The 19,626-nt window shown below is 43.3% G+C and overlaps 1 protein-coding gene across 3 annotated transcripts in view; it reads right to left on the reverse strand.

The window, feature by feature from the left end:
* The window catches only part of LOC121574842 (kazrin), a 225,492-nt gene that overhangs the window by 51,778 nt on the left and 154,088 nt on the right, over positions 1-19,626 (reverse strand). For all 3 annotated transcript variants that reach the window (XM_041887468.2, XM_041887469.1, XM_041887470.2), the window contains exon 4: positions 8,898-9,005. In XM_041887468.2, coding sequence (XP_041743402.1) covers positions 8,898-9,005 — 108 coding nt within the window. The remainder of the gene's footprint in view (positions 1-8,897; positions 9,006-19,626) is intronic.

Below are 19,626 nucleotides of genomic sequence, written 5' to 3' on the forward strand. Positions count from 1 at the left end.
ACTTCTTTAAGTTTGCGAAAACATTATTTCCTTCTTCATCACGCCGGATTCTCCCGAACATTGTATTGCAGTTGTCACCTGTAAATGCAATACATTTTGAAAAAATCCCATTCTTTTCCAGTGTTTCTTTGATGTATTGCGCGATCGTATCAGCTGTCTCATTTGGAGTGTTTTTAACTTCGACTAATTTACTTTGCACGCCACCATTCTTCCAATCAAAATACTGAATAAGCAGAGGGAATATTTTCACAGCACCGTGATTGCTCCCATCAGTAGAAGCACCACAGTAAGGCATGTCTTCTAGTGCTTTCAGAGCTATGTCGACAGAATGTGGTGCTATCACAGCATTAACAATTGCTTTGGTCTTAGTACGAGCGCTTGAACATTTTTGCGCAGTCTCGGAATCAGGGAAAGCCTTTTTAACAAGGCAGACGTGCAGTCCATTGATCTGTAGCTATTGTGATGCTTCGTGGTGTGGAATGCAAAAACTCCCTCCGCAGCAGTAACAGCATCTTCTGTTTAACCTGCTCTCAGAAAATCAGTCAGTTAATTTACCTGACGAACTCTCTCCTTTAGCTGCAATTTTGTGTTTTGCAGAGCTTATGTGGGCTTCTAGGTCGCTAGCACCTTTATTTGACACTGACACGTACGTGCCAGCTTTGCAGGTCATGCATTCTGCTTCACACGGATCCCGACCAAGACGAAAACACGGGAATTTTCTCTGTAACTTGTCTATGAATTTACATTTGCGTTTGGCCATTTTTACGCTGTTCTGGAGCCATGTGCCACTGTTGACAAGCAAGCTGCTGCTCTGTCTCTTGGCTGTTGCCATGGTGAGGGTAATGATTGAGATGCAGTTTGACCAATGTTTGCGTAGGCCTACATGACCGACCAATGGTGGCGTGTGAGAAGGTGGGACCTAAAGAGAAAGGTCAAAGCAATGCAAAACCCCCAAAAACGCACACAATGAATGGCGACTGTAGAAAGCAAAAGCCGAATCCCGGACATTTTGGGCGATTTAGAAATCCCGGCCGGACGCATTTTTTTAGGTCCAAAAAGAGGACATGTCCGGGAAAAAGAGGACGTATGGTCACCCTAGCTTATGTAAAGCAAATAAACAAATGTGGTTAGGAGCCTACTACCATCAAATATGTTTTCTAAAATTACACGCAAAACAATATTTATTTACAGCCATTAATGTGTTGCTACTGTAACACAACCTTCATATATACTGTATAATATCATCTAAATACAGTACTAACACTACCAAATGATGAGTTGTTCATTTAGTAACTCATTGATAATGAGTTTACATGACTCATTCAATTTCCTCTAATAAATTCAGTGTGAGTATTCAAACAAATGGGTATACACGTGAAAACAAATTCTTGAACTCACACACATCTCTACCGTAGAAACAGAACTCTGGCTTAAACCAACTGTCACAACAGTGACTGATCCTCTAAATACACTCCTCTTTCTTCCCTCTCTTTCTCTCACTCACCGGGTGTCCCCTCATCCCTGTTGGACCTCATGTCCTCCTCCTCCTCCTCCTCCTCCTCCTCCTCCTCCTCCACAAAACAGGCTCCGCTGGGCTCCACGGTCAGTGCTGGTGTGTGTTCTCATAGCAGAGGAACCCAACTCAGACAGACACCATTCAGAAATACACCGTAGCACAGCAGCCTCTCTCTCAGCCGCTCCCAGCTCTGGTCATTGGGTCCACCCAGCCAGGTTACTAGGAAGAGTTCCCCTGAGAGCATGAGTGAGCCTGTTTTCTCTGTTCTCTCTATGTTCTCTCTCGCTATTTCCCTCTCTCTCGCTCTGTCGTTTGTTTGTTCTATCTCTTGTCCCCTGTCTCCCCCTCTCTCTCTCTCTCCCCCACCCTTTTCTCTACCTGTTCTGGTACACGCCCAGAGGCAGTTTCCATTCCAAACCTCTCTCACCCCTTCTCTTTTTAACCCTTCCCAGCTGCTCTCTCTCTCTCTCTCTCTCTCTCTCTCTCTCTCTCTCTCTCTCTCTCTCCTCTCTCTCTCTCTCTCTCTCTCTCTCTCTCTCTCTCTCTCTCTCTCTCTCTCTCTCTCTCTCAGGGGGAGGGCGTACCTGTAGCCTCAGGTGGTAGGACAGGTGAGTCACTGCTATAGCACTCCTACTCCACCTGATGGCAGAGAGCTGCATGCCACACTGACCTTTCACAGGACTTACTGTACTGTACTATATTGTACTGAACACCTTAAAACTTGCAACTTGACATACTGTACTGGAAGAAACTAGGGACTGGAGTTTTTCCTGATTTATGTGACCTATCTTGGCCATGCCAAAATGTTGGGACCTAGTTACTGTACAGCCTGCAGCATAACTAGGCCTGGAATGTTTTCCTAGTCACAAATGAAAGTAAATCCAAACAATTCCACCCACATCACTGGGGTTGTTAGCGTGAGAACGCAACCCAGGAAGTGTTGGTGTTTTCTCCCAGTCCCAGGGCCAGGGAAAGGGGCGGGGACAGGGACAGCAGGTGCAGTAGGTACTAGAGGAGCAGAGATAAGGCCAGTCGGGGTTAAAGGAAGTGAACACTAGACACTGGGGGGGATTCATTTCAGAGGTAAATCTGACTTCCAGCTGGCTATTTTAACTACTGAAATAGCTTAGCTTATATAATATAATAATATAATATGCCATTTAGCAGATGCTTTTATCCAAAGCGACTTACAGTCATCCGTGCATACATTTTTTTTTGTGTATGGTTGGTCCCGGGGATCGAACCCACTACCTTGGCGTTACAAGCGCCGTGCTCTACCAGCTGAGCTACTAATGTGTACAGTTTGTATAAACTGAAAGTGTTGGAGGATTATGTTTACTGTATTAGTAATACAGTAAACATGCAACTAAAAATACAACATGCATCTTTTTTCATCCGCAAATTGGTTTAGAAATTTCTTATGACTCTGTCACAGAATTTCATTACTTGGTTACCACAAACCTATTATAGTGTTATTTCCAGTGCTAAGCCTGTGCAGAATAATTATGTCTCAAATATAGAATACACATGTGCGTATTCAGGCTTATGTGTGGGAGAGAGTGTAGTAAGAGAGGGTGTAGTAATGAAGACAAGTATGCCATCTATCCTGCTTGTCAGTGGATGAGGCTCCATCTCTCAACATGGCCCAAACATCACACACACTTTAGCCAGATGCTTGTCAACTGATGCAATGGATCTGTCAATCACTGACTGACTGACTCACTGACTGACTCACTGACTGACTCACTGACTGACTGACTCACTGACTGACTGACTCACTGACTGACTCACTGACTGACTGACTCACTGACTGACTGACTCACTGACTGACTCACTGACTGACTGACTCACTGACTGACTGACTCACTGACTGACTCACTGACTGACTCACTGACTGATTGACTCACTGACTGACTCACTGACTGACTGACTCACTGACTGATTGACTCACTGACTGACTCACTGACTGACTGACTGCTCAAGAATCACAGTTGTGTCATTCTCATTCCCATTCATCTGACGCCCATTCAGGGTTGTGAGTGTGACAAGAGTTTACTTGTTTCAGCCTTGGTTTCAGTGCAGCTGGAATCAACTCATGGTTACTCCTGAGTGGCGCAGTGGTCTAAGGCACTGCATCGCAGAGCTAACTGTGCCACTAGAGATCCTGGTTCGAATCCAGGCTCTGTCGCCGCCGGCCGCGACCGGGAGACTCATGGGCGGCGCACAATTGGCCCAGGGTAGGGGAGGGAATGGCCGGCCGGGATGTAGCTCAGTTGATAGAGCATGGCGTTTGCAACGCCAGGGTTGTGGGTTCGATTCCCACGGGGGGCCAGTATAAAAAAAATATGTATTCACTAACTGTAAGTCACTCTGGATAAGAGCGTCTGCTAAATGACTAAAAATGTAAAAATGTTACCCTTCTCATGACACTGCTATTTTGTCTCCATCCTCAGTCTTTTCACCCCTCAGACAGCTATCCTTGATTTCATGGCTAAACACACTGAATCTAATTTTGAATGGGAATTGAATTGGAATTGTAAAAACATGTATTCTGTGGAATTGAATTGAATTGTCCCAGTTAATGGAATTAACACACATAGTATAAGAAATAGACTGCTGGAGTTGTTTTAAATCAATGTAACTTGTATATCCATATTTCCAGTAGAGCTAGGCTGTCTGAACAGTGACATGAAAGCCTGAGGGAATTGAATTTGGATTGAAATTTGTGGAATTGTTGGGGATAATATAGAATTGGGAATTGAATTATTGGAATTGACCGAACATTGGAATTGAGAGGAATTGAATTATCTCTGAATTCACAGACTGAAAAATTACCAGGGTTAATTCCACAAATTCAATTCCAATTTTAATTGAATTAAATGGAATTTGTGGAATTAACCCCAACCCTGGTAATTACGTAAGCTAGTAAAAGTCCTACTATCTGTATAAGAACTCATTCTCTCTCTCTCTCTCTCTCTCTCTCTCTCTCTCTCTCTCTCTTTTTCTATTTCAATTCAAAGGGCTTTATTGGCATGGGACACATTTGTTTACATTGTCAAAGCAAGTGAAATACATAATAAACTAAAGTGAAATAAAATAAAAGAAAAGAAACAGTAAACATTACACACAAAAAAGTTCCAAAGGAATAGAGACATTAAAAATGTCATATTATGTCTATATACAGTGTTAACAATGAGCAAATAGTTAAAGTACAAAAGGGAAAATAAATAAATATGGGTTGTATTTACAATGGTGTTTGTTCTTCACTGGTTGCCCTTTTCTTGTGGCAACAGGTCACAAATCTTGCTGCTGTGATGGCACACTGTGGTATTTCACCCAATAGATATGGGAGTTTATCAAAATGTTGTGGGTCTGTGTAATCTGAGGGAAGTGCAGCTCAGTTTCCACCTCATTTTGTGGGCAGTGTGCACATATCCTGTCTTCTCTTGAGAGCCAGGTCTGCCTATGGCGACCTCTCTCAATAGCAAGGCTATGCTCACTGAATCTGTACATAGTCAAAGCTTTCCTTAATTTTGAGTCAGTCACAGTGGTCAGGTATTCTGCCACAGTGTATTCTCTGTTTAGGGCAAATAGCATTGTAATTTGCTCAGTTACATTTTTTATTTATTTCCAATGTGTCAAGAAATTATATTTTTGTTTTCTCATGATTTGGTTGGGTCTAATTGTGTTGCTGTCCTGGGGCTCTGTGGGGTCTGTTTGTGTTTGTGAACAGAGCCCCAGGATCAACTTCTTAGAGGACTCTCTTCTCCAGGTTAATCTCTCTGTAGGTGATGGCTTTGTTATGGAAGGTTTGGGAATCGCTTCCTTTTAGGTGGTTGTAAAATTTAACAGCTCTTTTCTGGATTTGGTCATTAGCGGGTTTCGGCCTAATTCTGTTCTGCATGCATTATTTGGTGTTTTACGTTGTACACTGAGGATATTTTTTACAAAATTCTGCATGCATCTCAATTTGGTGTTTGTCCCATTTTGTGAATTATTGGTTGGTGAGCAGACCCCAGACCTCACAACCATTAAGGGCAATGGGTTCTATAACTGATTCCAGTAATTTTAGCCAGATCCTAATTGGTATGTCGAATGTTATGTTCCTTTTGATGGCGTAGAAGGCCCTTCTTGCCTTGTCTCTCAGATCGTTCACAGCTTTGTGGAAGTTACCTGTGGTGCTGATGTTTAAGCCGAGGTATGTTTGTTTTTTGTGTGCTCTAGGGCAACGGTGTCTAGATGGAATTTGTATTTGTAGTCCTGGCAACTGGACCTTTTTTTTGTCTTACTGAGATTTACTGTCAGGGCCCAGGTCTGACAGAATCTGTGCAGAAGATCTAGGTGCTGCTGTAGGCCTTCCTTGGTTGGGGTCAGAAGCACCAGATTATCAGCTAATAGTAGACATTTGACTTCAGATTTTAGTAGGATGAGGCCGGGTGCTGCAGACTATTCAGACTGATCTCGCCAATTCGTTGATATATACAGTGGGGAGAACAAGTATTTGATACACTGCCTATTTTGCAGGTTTTCCTACTTACAAAGCATGTAGAGGTCTGTAATTTTTATCATAGGTACACTTCAACTGTGAGAGACGGAATCTAAAACAAAAATCCAGAAAATCACATTGTATGATTTTTAAGTAATTAATTTGCATTTTATTGCATGACATAAGTATTTGATCCCCTACCAACCAGTAAGAATTCCGGCTCTCACAGACCAGTTAGTTTTTCTTTAAGAAGCCCTCCTGTTCTCCACTCATTACCTGTATTAACTGCACCTGTTTGAACTCGTTACCTGTATAAAAGACACCTGTCCACACACTCAATCAAACAGACTCCAACCTCTCCACAATGCCAAGACCAGAGAGCTGTGTAAGGACATCAGGGATAAAATTGTAGACCTGCACAAGGCTGGGATGGGCTACAGGACAATAGGCAAGCAGCTTGGTGAGAAGGCAACAACTGTTGGCGCAATTATTAGAAAATGGAAGAAGTTCAAGATGACGGTCAATCACCCTCGGTCTGGGGCTCCATGCAAGATCTCACCTCGTGGGGCATCAATGATCATGAGGAAGGTGAGGGATCAGCCCAGAACTACACAGCAGGACCTGGTCAATGACCTGAAGAGAGCTGGGACCACAGTCTCAAAGAAAACCATTAGTAACACACTACGCCGTCATGGATTAAAATCCTGCAGTGCACGCAAGGTCCCCCTGTTCAAGCCAGCGCATGTCCGGGCCCGTCTGAAGTTTGCCAATGACCATCTGGATGATCCAGAGGAGGAATGGGAGAAGGTCATGTGGTCTGATGAGACAAAAATAGAGCTTTTTGGTCTAAACTCCACTCGACGTGTTTGGAGGAAGAAGAAGGATGAGTACAACCCCAAGAACACCATCCCAACCGTGAAGCATGGAGGTGGAAACATCATTCTTTGGGGATGCTTTTCTGCAAAGGGGACAGGACGACTGCACCGTATTGAGGGGGAGGATGGATGGGGCCATGTATCGTGAGATCTTGGCCAACAACCTCCCCTTCCCTCAGTAAGAGCATTGAAGATGGGTCGTGGCTGGGTCTTCCAGCATGACAACGACCCGAAACACACAGCCAGGGCAACAGGAGATGGCTCCTTAAGAAGCATCTCAAGGTCCTGGAGTGGCCTAGCCAGTCTCCAGACCTGAACCCAATAGAAAATCTTTGGAGGGAGCTGAAAGTCCGTATTGCCCAGCGACAGCCCCGAAACCTGAAGGATCTGGAGAAGGTCTGTATGGAGGAGTGGGCCAAAATCCCTGCTGCAGTGTGTGCAAACCTGGTCAAGACCTACAGGAAACGTATGATCTCTGTAATTGCAAACAAAGGTTTCTGTACCAAATATTAAGTTCTGCTTTTCTGATGTATCAAAATACTTATGTCATGCAATAAAATGCAAATGAATTACTTAAAAATCATACAATGTGATATTCTGGATTTTTGTTTTAGATTCCGTCTCTCACAGTTGAAGTGTACCTATGATAAAAATTACAGACCTCTACATGCTTTGTAAGTAGGAAAACCTGCAAAATTGGCAGTGTATCAAATACTTGTTCTCCCCACTGTATGTTGAAGAGGGTGGGGCTCTCCCTCCCTCCCTCTCCTCCTCCTTCTCTCTTCCCTATCTCTTCCACCCCCCATTCTCTGCTCCCCCCTGTCCCCCAGCTGCACCAGATGATTGGTCACTCTGCATTATAAGCACAGGAGAGTGTTGATGGAGAGCTAAGAAAGACGGACATTAAGATATGAATAATTGCCCTGGGATGGGAAGAAGGGTGGGAAGGAGTGAGGGATGAAGGAGTGAGGGATGAAGGAGTGACTCAGACAGATAATACCTCTGTCCAGAAATGTCATGAGGCTCATTTAATGGCCTGAGAGTGTACTTCTGCTGCTTGAAGGGGCTGTATTCGATGAAAAGATTACAATTACAATTGTGGGGACACTCTTCTGGCTTTCTAGCAGCGTGATAAAGAATAATGGGTGTCATTAAGTAGGAGAAAATGAAAATGCCCACAAGACTTATAGATTGTCCAATAAGCTTCAGGTAATCAATACTCTTTATGATGATCCTCCTCAGTTGCCAGTATTCATTACTGATCAGCCAAATCACAACTAAGAGAGAGAGCCTTTATTCAGAATGTTCTTTAGAGGGAAAATGAGATGCCATTTCCTCAAACTGAAGACGGGTGATTAGAGCAGAAAATGGCAAAAACCACAATACAGCAAAGATGAACATCAATAGTACTCTTCTCTATTCAGATGACAACAATAGAATGTGAAGAGGTTACATCTGCCCCTCTCTCCCCATTCAGCTCTCCTATCAATGTTTATCTGTACTGTGTCTGAGCCCAGCACAGAATTGGGTGCATACAGTACAATGCCAAGCAGATCATTAACCCTGTGTGCTGTGTACTGTCTGTACATTAAAGCCATTTGATTATAGTATCTAACAGTCGGCAGTAAAGCCTTTGTACCTCTGGGTCCAGCCATCCATATTATCAGATTGTTCTCACAGACAGACAGACAGACAGACAGACAGACAGACAGACAGACAGACAGACAGACAGACAGACAGACAGACAGACACAGACACAGACAGACAGACAGACAGACAGACAGACAGACAGACAGACAGACAGACAGACAGACAGACAGACAGACAGACAGACAGACAGACAGACAGACAGACAGACAGACAGGACAGACAGACGCTTACACATCACAGGCCTTTGCTCCTGTCTGTGTCCATCCAGCTGACATGCTGACAGGTCTTTGTCTCAGTCTCAACTCCTGGCACAAATCACCATGCACACACTTCCTTCCGTCACCTAGGCAATTTCAAGGCAACACCCTACCTTTGTCGAGCGAGGAGTCTGGAGTGCCAAAGTCCATGAGGCTGGAGATCTCTGTCTGGTAACAGATATCGCTCACCACCGACTTCTGCCTGTGATGACCGGCAGGATCTGTCAGAAACAATACAATAGGACACATGACATCAGACCAACAACAAAGACTAGCATCATTGAGATGTACAATAACGTTATGTTGATGACAAATAGCTTCAGGAAGAAGTCTTTCTAAAGAGGAAGGACGGTTATTATTAGAAATCACAAAGCCAAGGGGCATTAACATGACTCACACAGGTGGCGAATAGGTGTGTGTCTGTGTGTGTAATTGTGTATACCTGCGTGTGTACGTGCGCATGTCAAAGTGTGACAGAAAGAGAAAGAAAGAGTGAGCGAGTAATCAAATGAGTCACTGATTGCGTTATACTTCTGATGTGATGTCACTTCTACACACACTGCTGAGATGTTTTCAAAAACAAACAATTATGTTTGAAATTGGCAGAGCCATTATAGATATGAATTGAGTTTGACAGGCACTATTCTAGTTAACAATACAGCTAATAGATTTTTGCTTGTTTCACAATTGTACGAGAAATGGGCGAGGACCTTTTTCATACAGATTATACACATTTTCAATCCACTGTCTCATTCCTTTTCATACTTTTTCTCTCATACTCTCTCTCTCTGTCTCTCTCTAGCTCACTCAGCCAAACTGTTTTGCGTCCAGTGATTTAATGGTTCTGATCGAACTCTACTGCTTGAGCTCTACAGGTGAAGGCTCATCTAATGTCGTCTATATCCACCTCTTTATCCTCCTCTTTATCCTCCTCTATATCCACCTCTTTATCCTCCTCTATATCCTCTATATCCTCCTCTATATCCTCCTCTATATCCTCCTCTATATCCTCCTCTCTATCCTCCTCTATATCCTCCTCTCTATCCTCCTCTATATCCTCCTCTATATCCACCTCTTTATCCTCCTCTATATCCTCCTCTATATCCTCCTCTATATCATCCTCTATATCCTCTATATCCTCCTCTATATCCACCTCTATATCCTCCTCTCTGCTCCTCCTCTATATCCTCCTCTATGTCCTCCTCTATATCCTCCTCTATATACTCCTCTATATCCTCCTCTATATCCACCTCTATATCCTCCTTTATATCCACCTCTATATCCTCCTCTATATCCTCCTCTATATCCTCCTCCTATATCCTCCTCTATATCCCTCTATATCCTCCTCTATATCCTCCTCTATATCCTCTCCCTATATCCTCCTCATATCCTCCTCTATATCCTCATATCCTCCTCTATATCCTCCTCTCTATCCTCCTCTATATCCTCCTCATATCCTCCTCCATATCCTCCCTCTATATCCTCCTCATATCCTCCTCTCATATCCTCCCCTCTCTATCCTCCTCTATATCCTCCTCTATATCCTCTATATCCTCCTCTATATACTCCTCTATATCCTCCTCTATATCCTCCTCTATATCCTCCTCTCTATCCTCCTCTATATCCTCCTCTATATCCACCTCTTTATCCTCCTCTATATCCTCCTCTATATCCTCCTCTATATCATCCTCTATATCCTCTATATCCTCCTCTATATCCTCCTCTATATCCACCTCTATATCCTCCTCTCTGCTCCTCCTCTATATCCTCCTCTATGTCCTCCTCTATATCCTCCTCTACATACTCCTCTATATCCTCCTCTATATCCACCTCTATATCCTCCTTTATATCCACCTCTATATCCTCCTCTATATCCTCCTCTATATCCTCTATATCCTCCTCTATATCCTCCTCTATATCCTCTATATCCTCCTCTACATACTCCTCTATATCCTCCTCTATATCCACCTCTATATCCTCCTTTATATCCACCTCTATATCCTCCTCTATATCCTCCTCTATATCCACCTCTATATCCTCCTCTATATCCTCCTCTATATCTACCTCTATATCCTCCTCTATATCCTCCTCTAAATCCTCCTCTATATCCTCTATATCCTCCTCTATATTATCCTCTATATCCTCCTCTATATCCTCCTCTATATCCTCCTCTATATCCTCCTCTATATCCTCCTCTACATCCACCTCTATATCCTCCTCTCTATCCTCCTCTCTATCCTCCTCTATATCCTCCTCTATATCCTCCCCTATATCCACCTCTATATCCTCCTCTATATCCTCCTCTATATCCTCCTCAATATCCTCCTCTATATCCTCCTCTCTATCCTCCTCTATATCCTCCTCTATATCCTCCTCTATATCCTCCTCTATATCCTCTATATCCTCCTCTATATCCTCCTCTATATCCTCCTATATATATCCTCCTCTATATCCTCTATATCCTCCTCTCTGCTCCTCCTCTATATCCTCCGCTATATCCTCTATATCCTCCTCTCTGCTCCTCCTCTATATCCTCCTCTATATCCACCTCTATGTCCTCCTCTATATCCTCCTCTATATCCACCTCTACATCCACCTCTATATCCTCCTCTATATCCTCCTCTATATCCTCCTCTATATCCTCCTCTATATCCTGCTCTATATCCACCTCTATATCCTCCTCTATATCCTCCTCTACAGTGGGGAAAAAAAGTATTTAGTCAGCCACCAATTGTGCAAGTTCTCCCACTTAAAAAGATGAGAGAGGCCTGTAATTTTCAATTATGACAGACAAATTGAGGAAAAAAATTCCAGAAAATCACATTGTAGGATTTTTAATGAATTTATTTGCAAATTATGGTGGAAAATAAGTATTTGGTCACCTACAAACAAGCAAGATTTCTGGCTCTCACAGACCTGTAACTTCTTCTTTAAGAGGCTCCGCTGTCCTCACCTGTATTAATGGCACCTGTTTGAACTTGTTATCAGTATAAAAGACACCTGTCCACAACCTCAAACAGTCACACTCCAAACTCCACTATGGCCAAGACCAAAGAGCTGTCAAAGGAAACCAGAAACAAAATTGTAGACCTGCACCAGGCTGGGAAGACTGAATCTACAATAGGTAAGCAGCTTGGTTTGAAGAAATCAACTGTGAAAGCAATAATTAGGAAATGGAAGACATACAAGACCACTGATAATCTCCTCGATCTGGGGCTCCACGCAGATCTCACCCGTGGGTCAAAATGATCACAAGAACGGGTGAGCAAAAATCCCGAGAACCACACGGGGGACCTAGTGAATGACCTGCAGAGAGCTGGGACCAAAGTAACAAAGCCTACCATCAGTAACACACTACGCCGCCCAGGGACTGAAATCCTGCAGTACCAGACGTGTCCCCCTGCTTAAGCCAGTACATGTCCAGGCCCGTCTGAAGTTTGCTAGAGTGCATTTGGATGATCCAGAAGAGGATTGGGAGAATGTCATATGGTCAGATGAAACCAAAATAGAACTTTTTGGTCAAAACTCAACTCGTCGTGTTTGGAGGTCAAAGAATGCTGAGTTGCATCCAAGAACACTATACCTACTGTGAAGCATGGGGTGGAAACATCATGCTTTGGGGCTGTTTTTCTGCAAAGGGACCAAGGCGACTGATCCGTGTAAAGGAAAGAATGAATGGGGCCATGTATCGAGATTTTTGAGTGAAAACCTCCTTTCCATCAGCAAGGGCATTGAAGATGAAACGTGGCTGGGTCTTTCAGCATGACAATGACCCAAACACACCGCCTGGCAACGAAGGAGTGGCTTGTAAGAAGCATTTCGCTGTCCTGGAGTGGCTCTAGCCAGTCTCCAGATCTCAACCCCATAGAACATCTTTGGAGGGAGTTGAAAGTCCGTGTTGCCCAGCGACAGCCCCAAAACATCATTGCTCTAGAGGAGATCTGCATGGAGGAATGGGCCAAAATACCAGCAAGAGTGTGTGAAAACCTTGTGAAGACTTACAGAAAACGTTTGACCTGTGTCATTGCCAACAAAGGGTATATAACAAATTATTGAGAAACTTTTGTTATTGACCAAATACTTATTTGCCACCATATTTTGCAAATAAATTCATTAAAAATCCTACAATGTGATTTTCTGGATATTTGTTTCTCATTTTGTCTGTCATAGTTGACGTGTACCTATGATGAAAATTACAGGCCTCTCTCATCTTTTTAAGTGGGAGAACTTGCACAATTGGTGGCTGACTAAATTATTTTTTCCCCCACTGTATATCCTCCTCTCTATCCTCCTCTATATCCTCCTCTCTATCCTCCTCTATATCCTCCTCTATATCCTCCTCTATATCCTCCTCTATATCCTCCATATCCTCCTCTATATCCTCCTCTATATCCTCCCCTATATCCTCCTCTATATCCTCCTCTCTATCCTCCGCTATATCCTCCTCTATATCCTCCTCTATATCCTCCTCTATATCCTCCTCTATATCCTCCGCTATATCCTCCTCTATGTCCTCCTCTCTATCCTCCTCTATATCCACCTCTTTATCCACCACTATATCCACCTCTATATCCTCCTCTATATCCTCCTCTATATCCTCCTCTCTATCCTCTATATCCTCCTCTATGTCCTCCTCTCTATCCTCTATATCCTCCTCTATGTCCTCCTCTATGTCCTCCTCTATATCCTCCTCTATATCCTCCTCTATATCCTCCTCTATATCCTCCTCTATATCCTCCTCTATATCCACCTCTATATCCTCACTATCCTCCTCTATATCCTCCTCTATATCCACCTCTCTATCCTCCTCCACCTCCTCCTCCTCCCCCACTCCCTCCTCATCATCCTCCACCTCCTCCACCTCATCCTCCCCCTCCTCCACCACCTCCTCCTCCTACTCTTCCAGCTATGAGGGACTATAAGAATTGCTCCATAGCGGAGCAATGATAAACAGGCTTACAGGCAAGAGAAGAAAACTAAATCTAAACTTCAACTTTCAATTGGATGCCTCTTCTGTCTGTCATTCAATTAAGTGATAATCCCTGAGAAGCCAATATATCCTCCGAAAATGGTATCCTTCCTTCCACGAGATACAGTATAGTCCCGACACAAATCTAGGGTTGCTACCCAAACCGGCTGGTCGTTCGTTCTTTCGGTTCGGTTGCCTGAGACGTGGCCCAGTCGTTAGTTCTAAATGTTCCGTTGCCACGATGGCTGGCAACGTTCTTATCCTTGCTTGCTAGCTAGCCAACCTCGCTAACATAGTCACGTCAAACAGTGCAGCCAGAATAACAACAAAGTAGCTGCATTTACATTTGTTTAAGCTGTTTTCTAGTGATTATTTGGGGATACATCCATAACAATGAGCTAGTGATGCGTGATTTCACCTGGCATAGAAAACTTGCTCTCTCGCCAGGCCGCTGTTCAGAAGAGATAACCAACTACACAGCTAACACAATCACTTCAAACTGAAGCTGGAATGACAGCAAACTGCATTTCGTGTTTTTCTATTGACATTTATTTGTATATATCCATACAAATTATCCTGATTCATGATTTTGACTGGCTGAGAAAAGCTGCCAGCCTGTCTGTCTCGTCCCGACTCCTGACACGTTCATTACTATGGGACAGCTGGAGATCGAAATTCGATTTTGAGACAATGTTGCAAATGTCAGAGAGACAGACAGCAAGGTTTAAACAAATCTCCGCTGTTGAAAACCAAATGCTAGTCTAAAATAAATGGGAGATAATGTCTAGATGTTTTTTTACAGTGGAGATCAAGTTTGTTAATTGCCTGGCTGGGCTGATGAGACAGTGGATTGGCAGTCAGATGGAATAGTGAAAAGGCATTTCAACGTCATAGCCTTAGCCGGTGGTAACTTGTGGAATAGACACCGGCGGTTTTAATCAATCAGCATCCAGGATTAGACCCACCCATTGTATAAGTAAGGGATAATCAACAAGAGGCTATGCGTTCTATGGAAAATAATGAACGACGTGGAAGGTGTGTTCCATGAGAGTGTAACTAACCTTCCACGGAGTTGCATTATTTTCCAGAGAACGCATAGAGCCACAAGTTGATTATCCCTTTTATACCATGGCTATAATTTAACACATCCGCTAGAAATGTGTTCAACATCAACTGAAGTAGCTAGCAAGTTTACTAGATAGCGACAGTAGCTAGTTGCCAAACAAACAGACTTGCTAGTTTAGCTAACCAAACCGTCAGTCCTAGCTTTCTATTATGAAAATCAAATTCAACAATGCCAATAATGTTTTCAATTCGACTTACTTTCAAAAGCAGCTCAAACATAGAACATGTAGCCATTGAATTCTACCATGCAAATATACTGTGCGTTATAGGGAAATAATGCACACTCTAGAATGCCCTTCAAGCCAACCAGAAACAAGTATTCAACAACTCCATAGTATAATACTACTGTATATACATCTAGAGTAGTAGTTGGATAGGGTGGGAAAAATCATGACAAGACATGGTATACGGTGGGTCAATCTAAGTTCTTATCTAAACTATTATGAAGAGCTACCAAAGCCATAGGGACCCTATAATTCTGTGTTTTGTTTAATTCTGTGACCAAAGCCTCCTTACTAATGAATATGTTTATCTATAATACTACAATATCATCACATTGGCTGGTCTGGTGGCCAGCTCTCTGCAGTGCTGCACCTCCTCTCCTAATGTACACATTAGTTCTAAAACTCCACTCCTAGTCTGCCGGTTGAGACACTATCACTTCTGTGGCCTTACGGTATTTATCCAGTTAATTTACTATTGTAGTGTCGAGTCAATGCTGGTAATTATTGCTGTCAAACAAAGAGTCCGCTTAGGCTGTACTTTGATTCTAAGTTTTATTTATATCACAAGATTTCAGCATAAGTTTACAGACGCCTGCAGGGTCTGGAGAACAGTGTCCAAAGATAATATGTCTGTTCTAACCCCCTTTGTCTCTAGCCTATACTTATAAGGTATGCAAAAATATGGGTTGCTCCCTCTACTGTCCAATCACCTGTCTCCAACGAACAGGGGTGTCACTACAAAATGGCTCCCTCTACTGTCCAATCACCTGTCTCCAACGAACAGGGGTGTCACTACAAAATGGCTCCCTCTACTGTAAACATTCTCTCAGGTTCCACTTGAAACCTTATGAAATCATAATCCTTAATACACTACACTCTCTCTCTCTCTCTCTCTCTCTCTCTCTCTCTCTCTCTCTCTCTCTCTCTCTCTCTCTCTCTCTCTCTCTCTCTCTCTCTCTCTCTCTCTCTCTCTCTCTCTCTCTCTCTCTCTCTCTCTCTCTCTCTCTCTCTCTCTCTCTCTCTCTCTCTCTCTGTGGCTGTTGTTGTGTGTCGTCATTGTAATAAGCGTGATTATCCTTTAGGCTTGTTCCCCAATAACGTATTCATATCACAGGCCATTTATAATTAAAAAGCTTTATGATCATTCTCAATTACATTTATAAGTGAGTTCCTAACAACCAACAGGAAATGCAGTAATGACAGCATAGCTAGAGGAAACTGCCATGAGTTATTAATTCGATTTGCCTGAGAGCATATGCCTGGTGGTAGGCACCCCCCTCAGGTGGACCGGGCAGTGGCTCACCAGTACAGTGTGGTGCCAGTTTCTTTCAGTGGAACCTCTGGGGCCTGGACAGAGCAGACTGCCTGTCCGTCACATACAGAGAGAGATGTGCTCTATACAGTTCAAGCTAAGATCCTCAACCTCTGCACTTCCTTGGTGAACAGAACGTGACCTATCCTAATCCCCCAGAGCCACCTGGGTAATCAATTTCCACCCTGTGTCTGCTGCCCTTTCAAACAATCAATGTGCTTCCTGTTACTGCTAATTTCTCTGACATATCATTAATAGGTCTCTGACATGGATGATCTCATATCCTGTCCCTTTTCACTCAGAACACTTGACACCGTGGAGAGTCAGGCAGGCTCAAACCACCTCTGAGAGAAGAACAGAGGTAATCCATTAAAAACCTGTTCAAAAATACAACTCTACATTCTAGTCAGGAACAGAGGAGACAAATAGGCAGCAGGCTTAGCTATGCATCATCCTCTCTGCCTCTCCTCACCTAACCCATAATTACACTGACATTCACTGCTCTTATAGAGCCAGACACTCCAATATCAATCATCTCCAAGGAGAAAGAGAACACAATCACCTGATGCTGCCATGGAATCACATCACAACGCCCTATAAATAACGCTGTTGCTCTATAGTAACATGCTCCTGGTTACATGTACAAAGTGCCATTCAGGTGACTGATGCCGCTTTCAAGACAACTCGGAAACTCTGAAATTATCGACTTGCAAACTCGTTGTAAAAAAATTAACTCAGAGTTTCCCACTTGGAAAATATCAAAATCGACCAATAGGAAGCTCTACACAAAAAAACGTATGTACATTTTAACTCGGATGTTCAGAGTTTCCAAGTTGTTTTGAAAGCACCATGAGACACACAAACAATGACGTCAAGGACACACCACTTTTCCAATGGCATGAATGGCTACATAATTGTCAGGCCATTACTTTGGTCAGAGTATTGTGGGCTAGCTCTGGATATTGGTCAGTTATTACCAAAGTCATTATAAAACTGCAAGGTGCCAGCTCCTCGTAGATTCAATCACAATGAACTGGACCTTATTTCATCGCAAATAACTAGAGGGTCTAAACTGTACCACATCTTAGTAATCTAGGTTATGATTCCCTGAAGAATTTAGCCGTTTTCTTTTTAAAATGCTGCATGCTAATGTCTTCCACGTTGCATTTCTTTTTTCTCTCTAATTCTTTCATTTGTTCTCTCTCACACGTTGAAATTGACAAGGCACAATGCGATATTACTATGAATGACTATCTAGATTGGAATTTCACAGTAATGTCACAGTGAATAAATACATACATTCACATAACCACCCCAGAAAGCAAAGAAAGTAGAAAATATGAAAATAGGTCCATTGTTTGTTGTCACGGATGCCGCCGAGGCTGCTCCTCCTCCTTGCTCGGGCAGGCTTCGGCGTTCGTCGTCCCCGGAGTACTAGCTACTGCCGCTCGATGTTTCGATGTTTGTCTTGTATTGTCTAGTTGGTACACCTGTTTCGTATTTTGTATTGATTATGTACCATATAAGTTCCCTTGTTTTATGTTTGCCTTTGTGTGTTATTGTCCGCGTCTCTTGTATGTATGTTCGGCATTGACCATCTTGTTTATTACGCACTCCGTGTACATTTCTCCTCTTGTGTTTGGAGGCTTTTGTTTTGTGCGTATTTTACTTTGGAAAGTAAAGTAGTCGTTACTGATCCTCTGTGTCCTGTGCCTGACTTCAACGCCGCATACACCTCAGCATTGACATTTGTACAGTGAGGGAAAAAAGTATTTGATCCCCTGCTGATTTTGTATGTTTGCCCACTGACAAAGACATGATCAGTCTATAATTTTAATGGTAGGTTTATTTGAACAGTGAGAGACAGAATAACAACAACAAAATCCAGAAAATGCATGTCAAAAATGTTATAAATTGATTTGCATTTTAATGAGGGAAATAAGTATTTGACCCCTCTGCAAAACATTACTTAGTACTTGGTGGCAAAACCCTTGTTGGCAATCACAGAGGTCAGACTGTCACGCTCTGGTTCCGGGACGTTGTTATTGAACCAGGGTGTGTTTGTATTGTTGGGTGTTGTGTGGGTTAGGTTGGGGATAGGGGGTGTTCGTTTTGTTGTGTGCTGTTTGGTTGGGGTGTCTAGGTGGTTGTCTTCCTTGTTTGTATTCATGTGACTCCCAATCGGAGGTAACGAGTGACAGCTGTCGGCTCGTTATCTCTGATTGGGAGCCATATTTAAACTGTGTGGTTTCACCTTGTATTTTGTGGGTTTTTGTTCCGTTTCAGTCATAGTCACTGTTGGACTTCACTATCGTCTTTTGTTTTGTATTTACGTGCTTTATCATTAAAGTCATCATGTTCACTCAACGCGCTGCGTATTGGTCTGCTCCTTCGTCAGACGATCGTGACACAGACGTTTCTTGTAGTTGGCCAACAGGTTTGCACACATCTCAGGAGGGATTTTGTCCACTCCTTTTGCAGATCTTCTCCAAGTCATTAAGGTTTCGAGGCTGGCGTTTGGCAACTCGAACCTTCAGCTACCTCCACAGATTTTCTATGGGATTAAGGTCTGGAGACTGGCTAGGCCACTCCAGGACCTTAATGTGCTTCTTCTTGAGCCACTCCTTTGTTGCCTTGGCCGTGTGTTTTGGGTCATTGTCATGCTGGAATACCCATCCACGACCCATTTTCAATGCCCTGGCTGAGGGAAGGAGGTTCTCACCCAAGTTTTGACGGTACATGGCCCCGTCCATCGTCCCCTTTGATGCGGTGAAGTTGTCCTGTCCCCTTAGCAGAAAAAATACCCCCAAAGCATAATGTTTCCACCTCCATGTTTGACGGTGGGGATGGTGTTCTTGGGGGTCATAGGCAGCATTCCTCCTCCTCCAAACACGGCAAGTTGAGTTGATGCCAAAGAGCTCGATTTTGGTCTCATCTGACCACAACACTTTCACCCAGTTCTCCTCTGAATCATTCAGATGTTCATTGGCAAACTTTAGACGGCCCTGTATATGTGCTTTCTTGAGCAGGGGGACCTTGCGGGCGCTGCAGGATTTCAGTCCTTCACGGCATAGTGTGTTACCAATTGTTTTCTTGGTGACTATGGTCCCAGCTGCCTTGAGATCATTGACAAGATCCTCCTGTGTAGTTCTGGGCTGATTCCTCACCATTCTCATGATCATTGCAACTCCACGAGGTGAGAACTTGCATGG

This window comes from Coregonus clupeaformis, chromosome 10 (assembly GCF_020615455.1).
Source record: "Coregonus clupeaformis isolate EN_2021a chromosome 10, ASM2061545v1, whole genome shotgun sequence".
In the NCBI taxonomy this organism is placed as follows: Eukaryota; Metazoa; Chordata; class Actinopteri; order Salmoniformes; family Salmonidae; genus Coregonus; species Coregonus clupeaformis.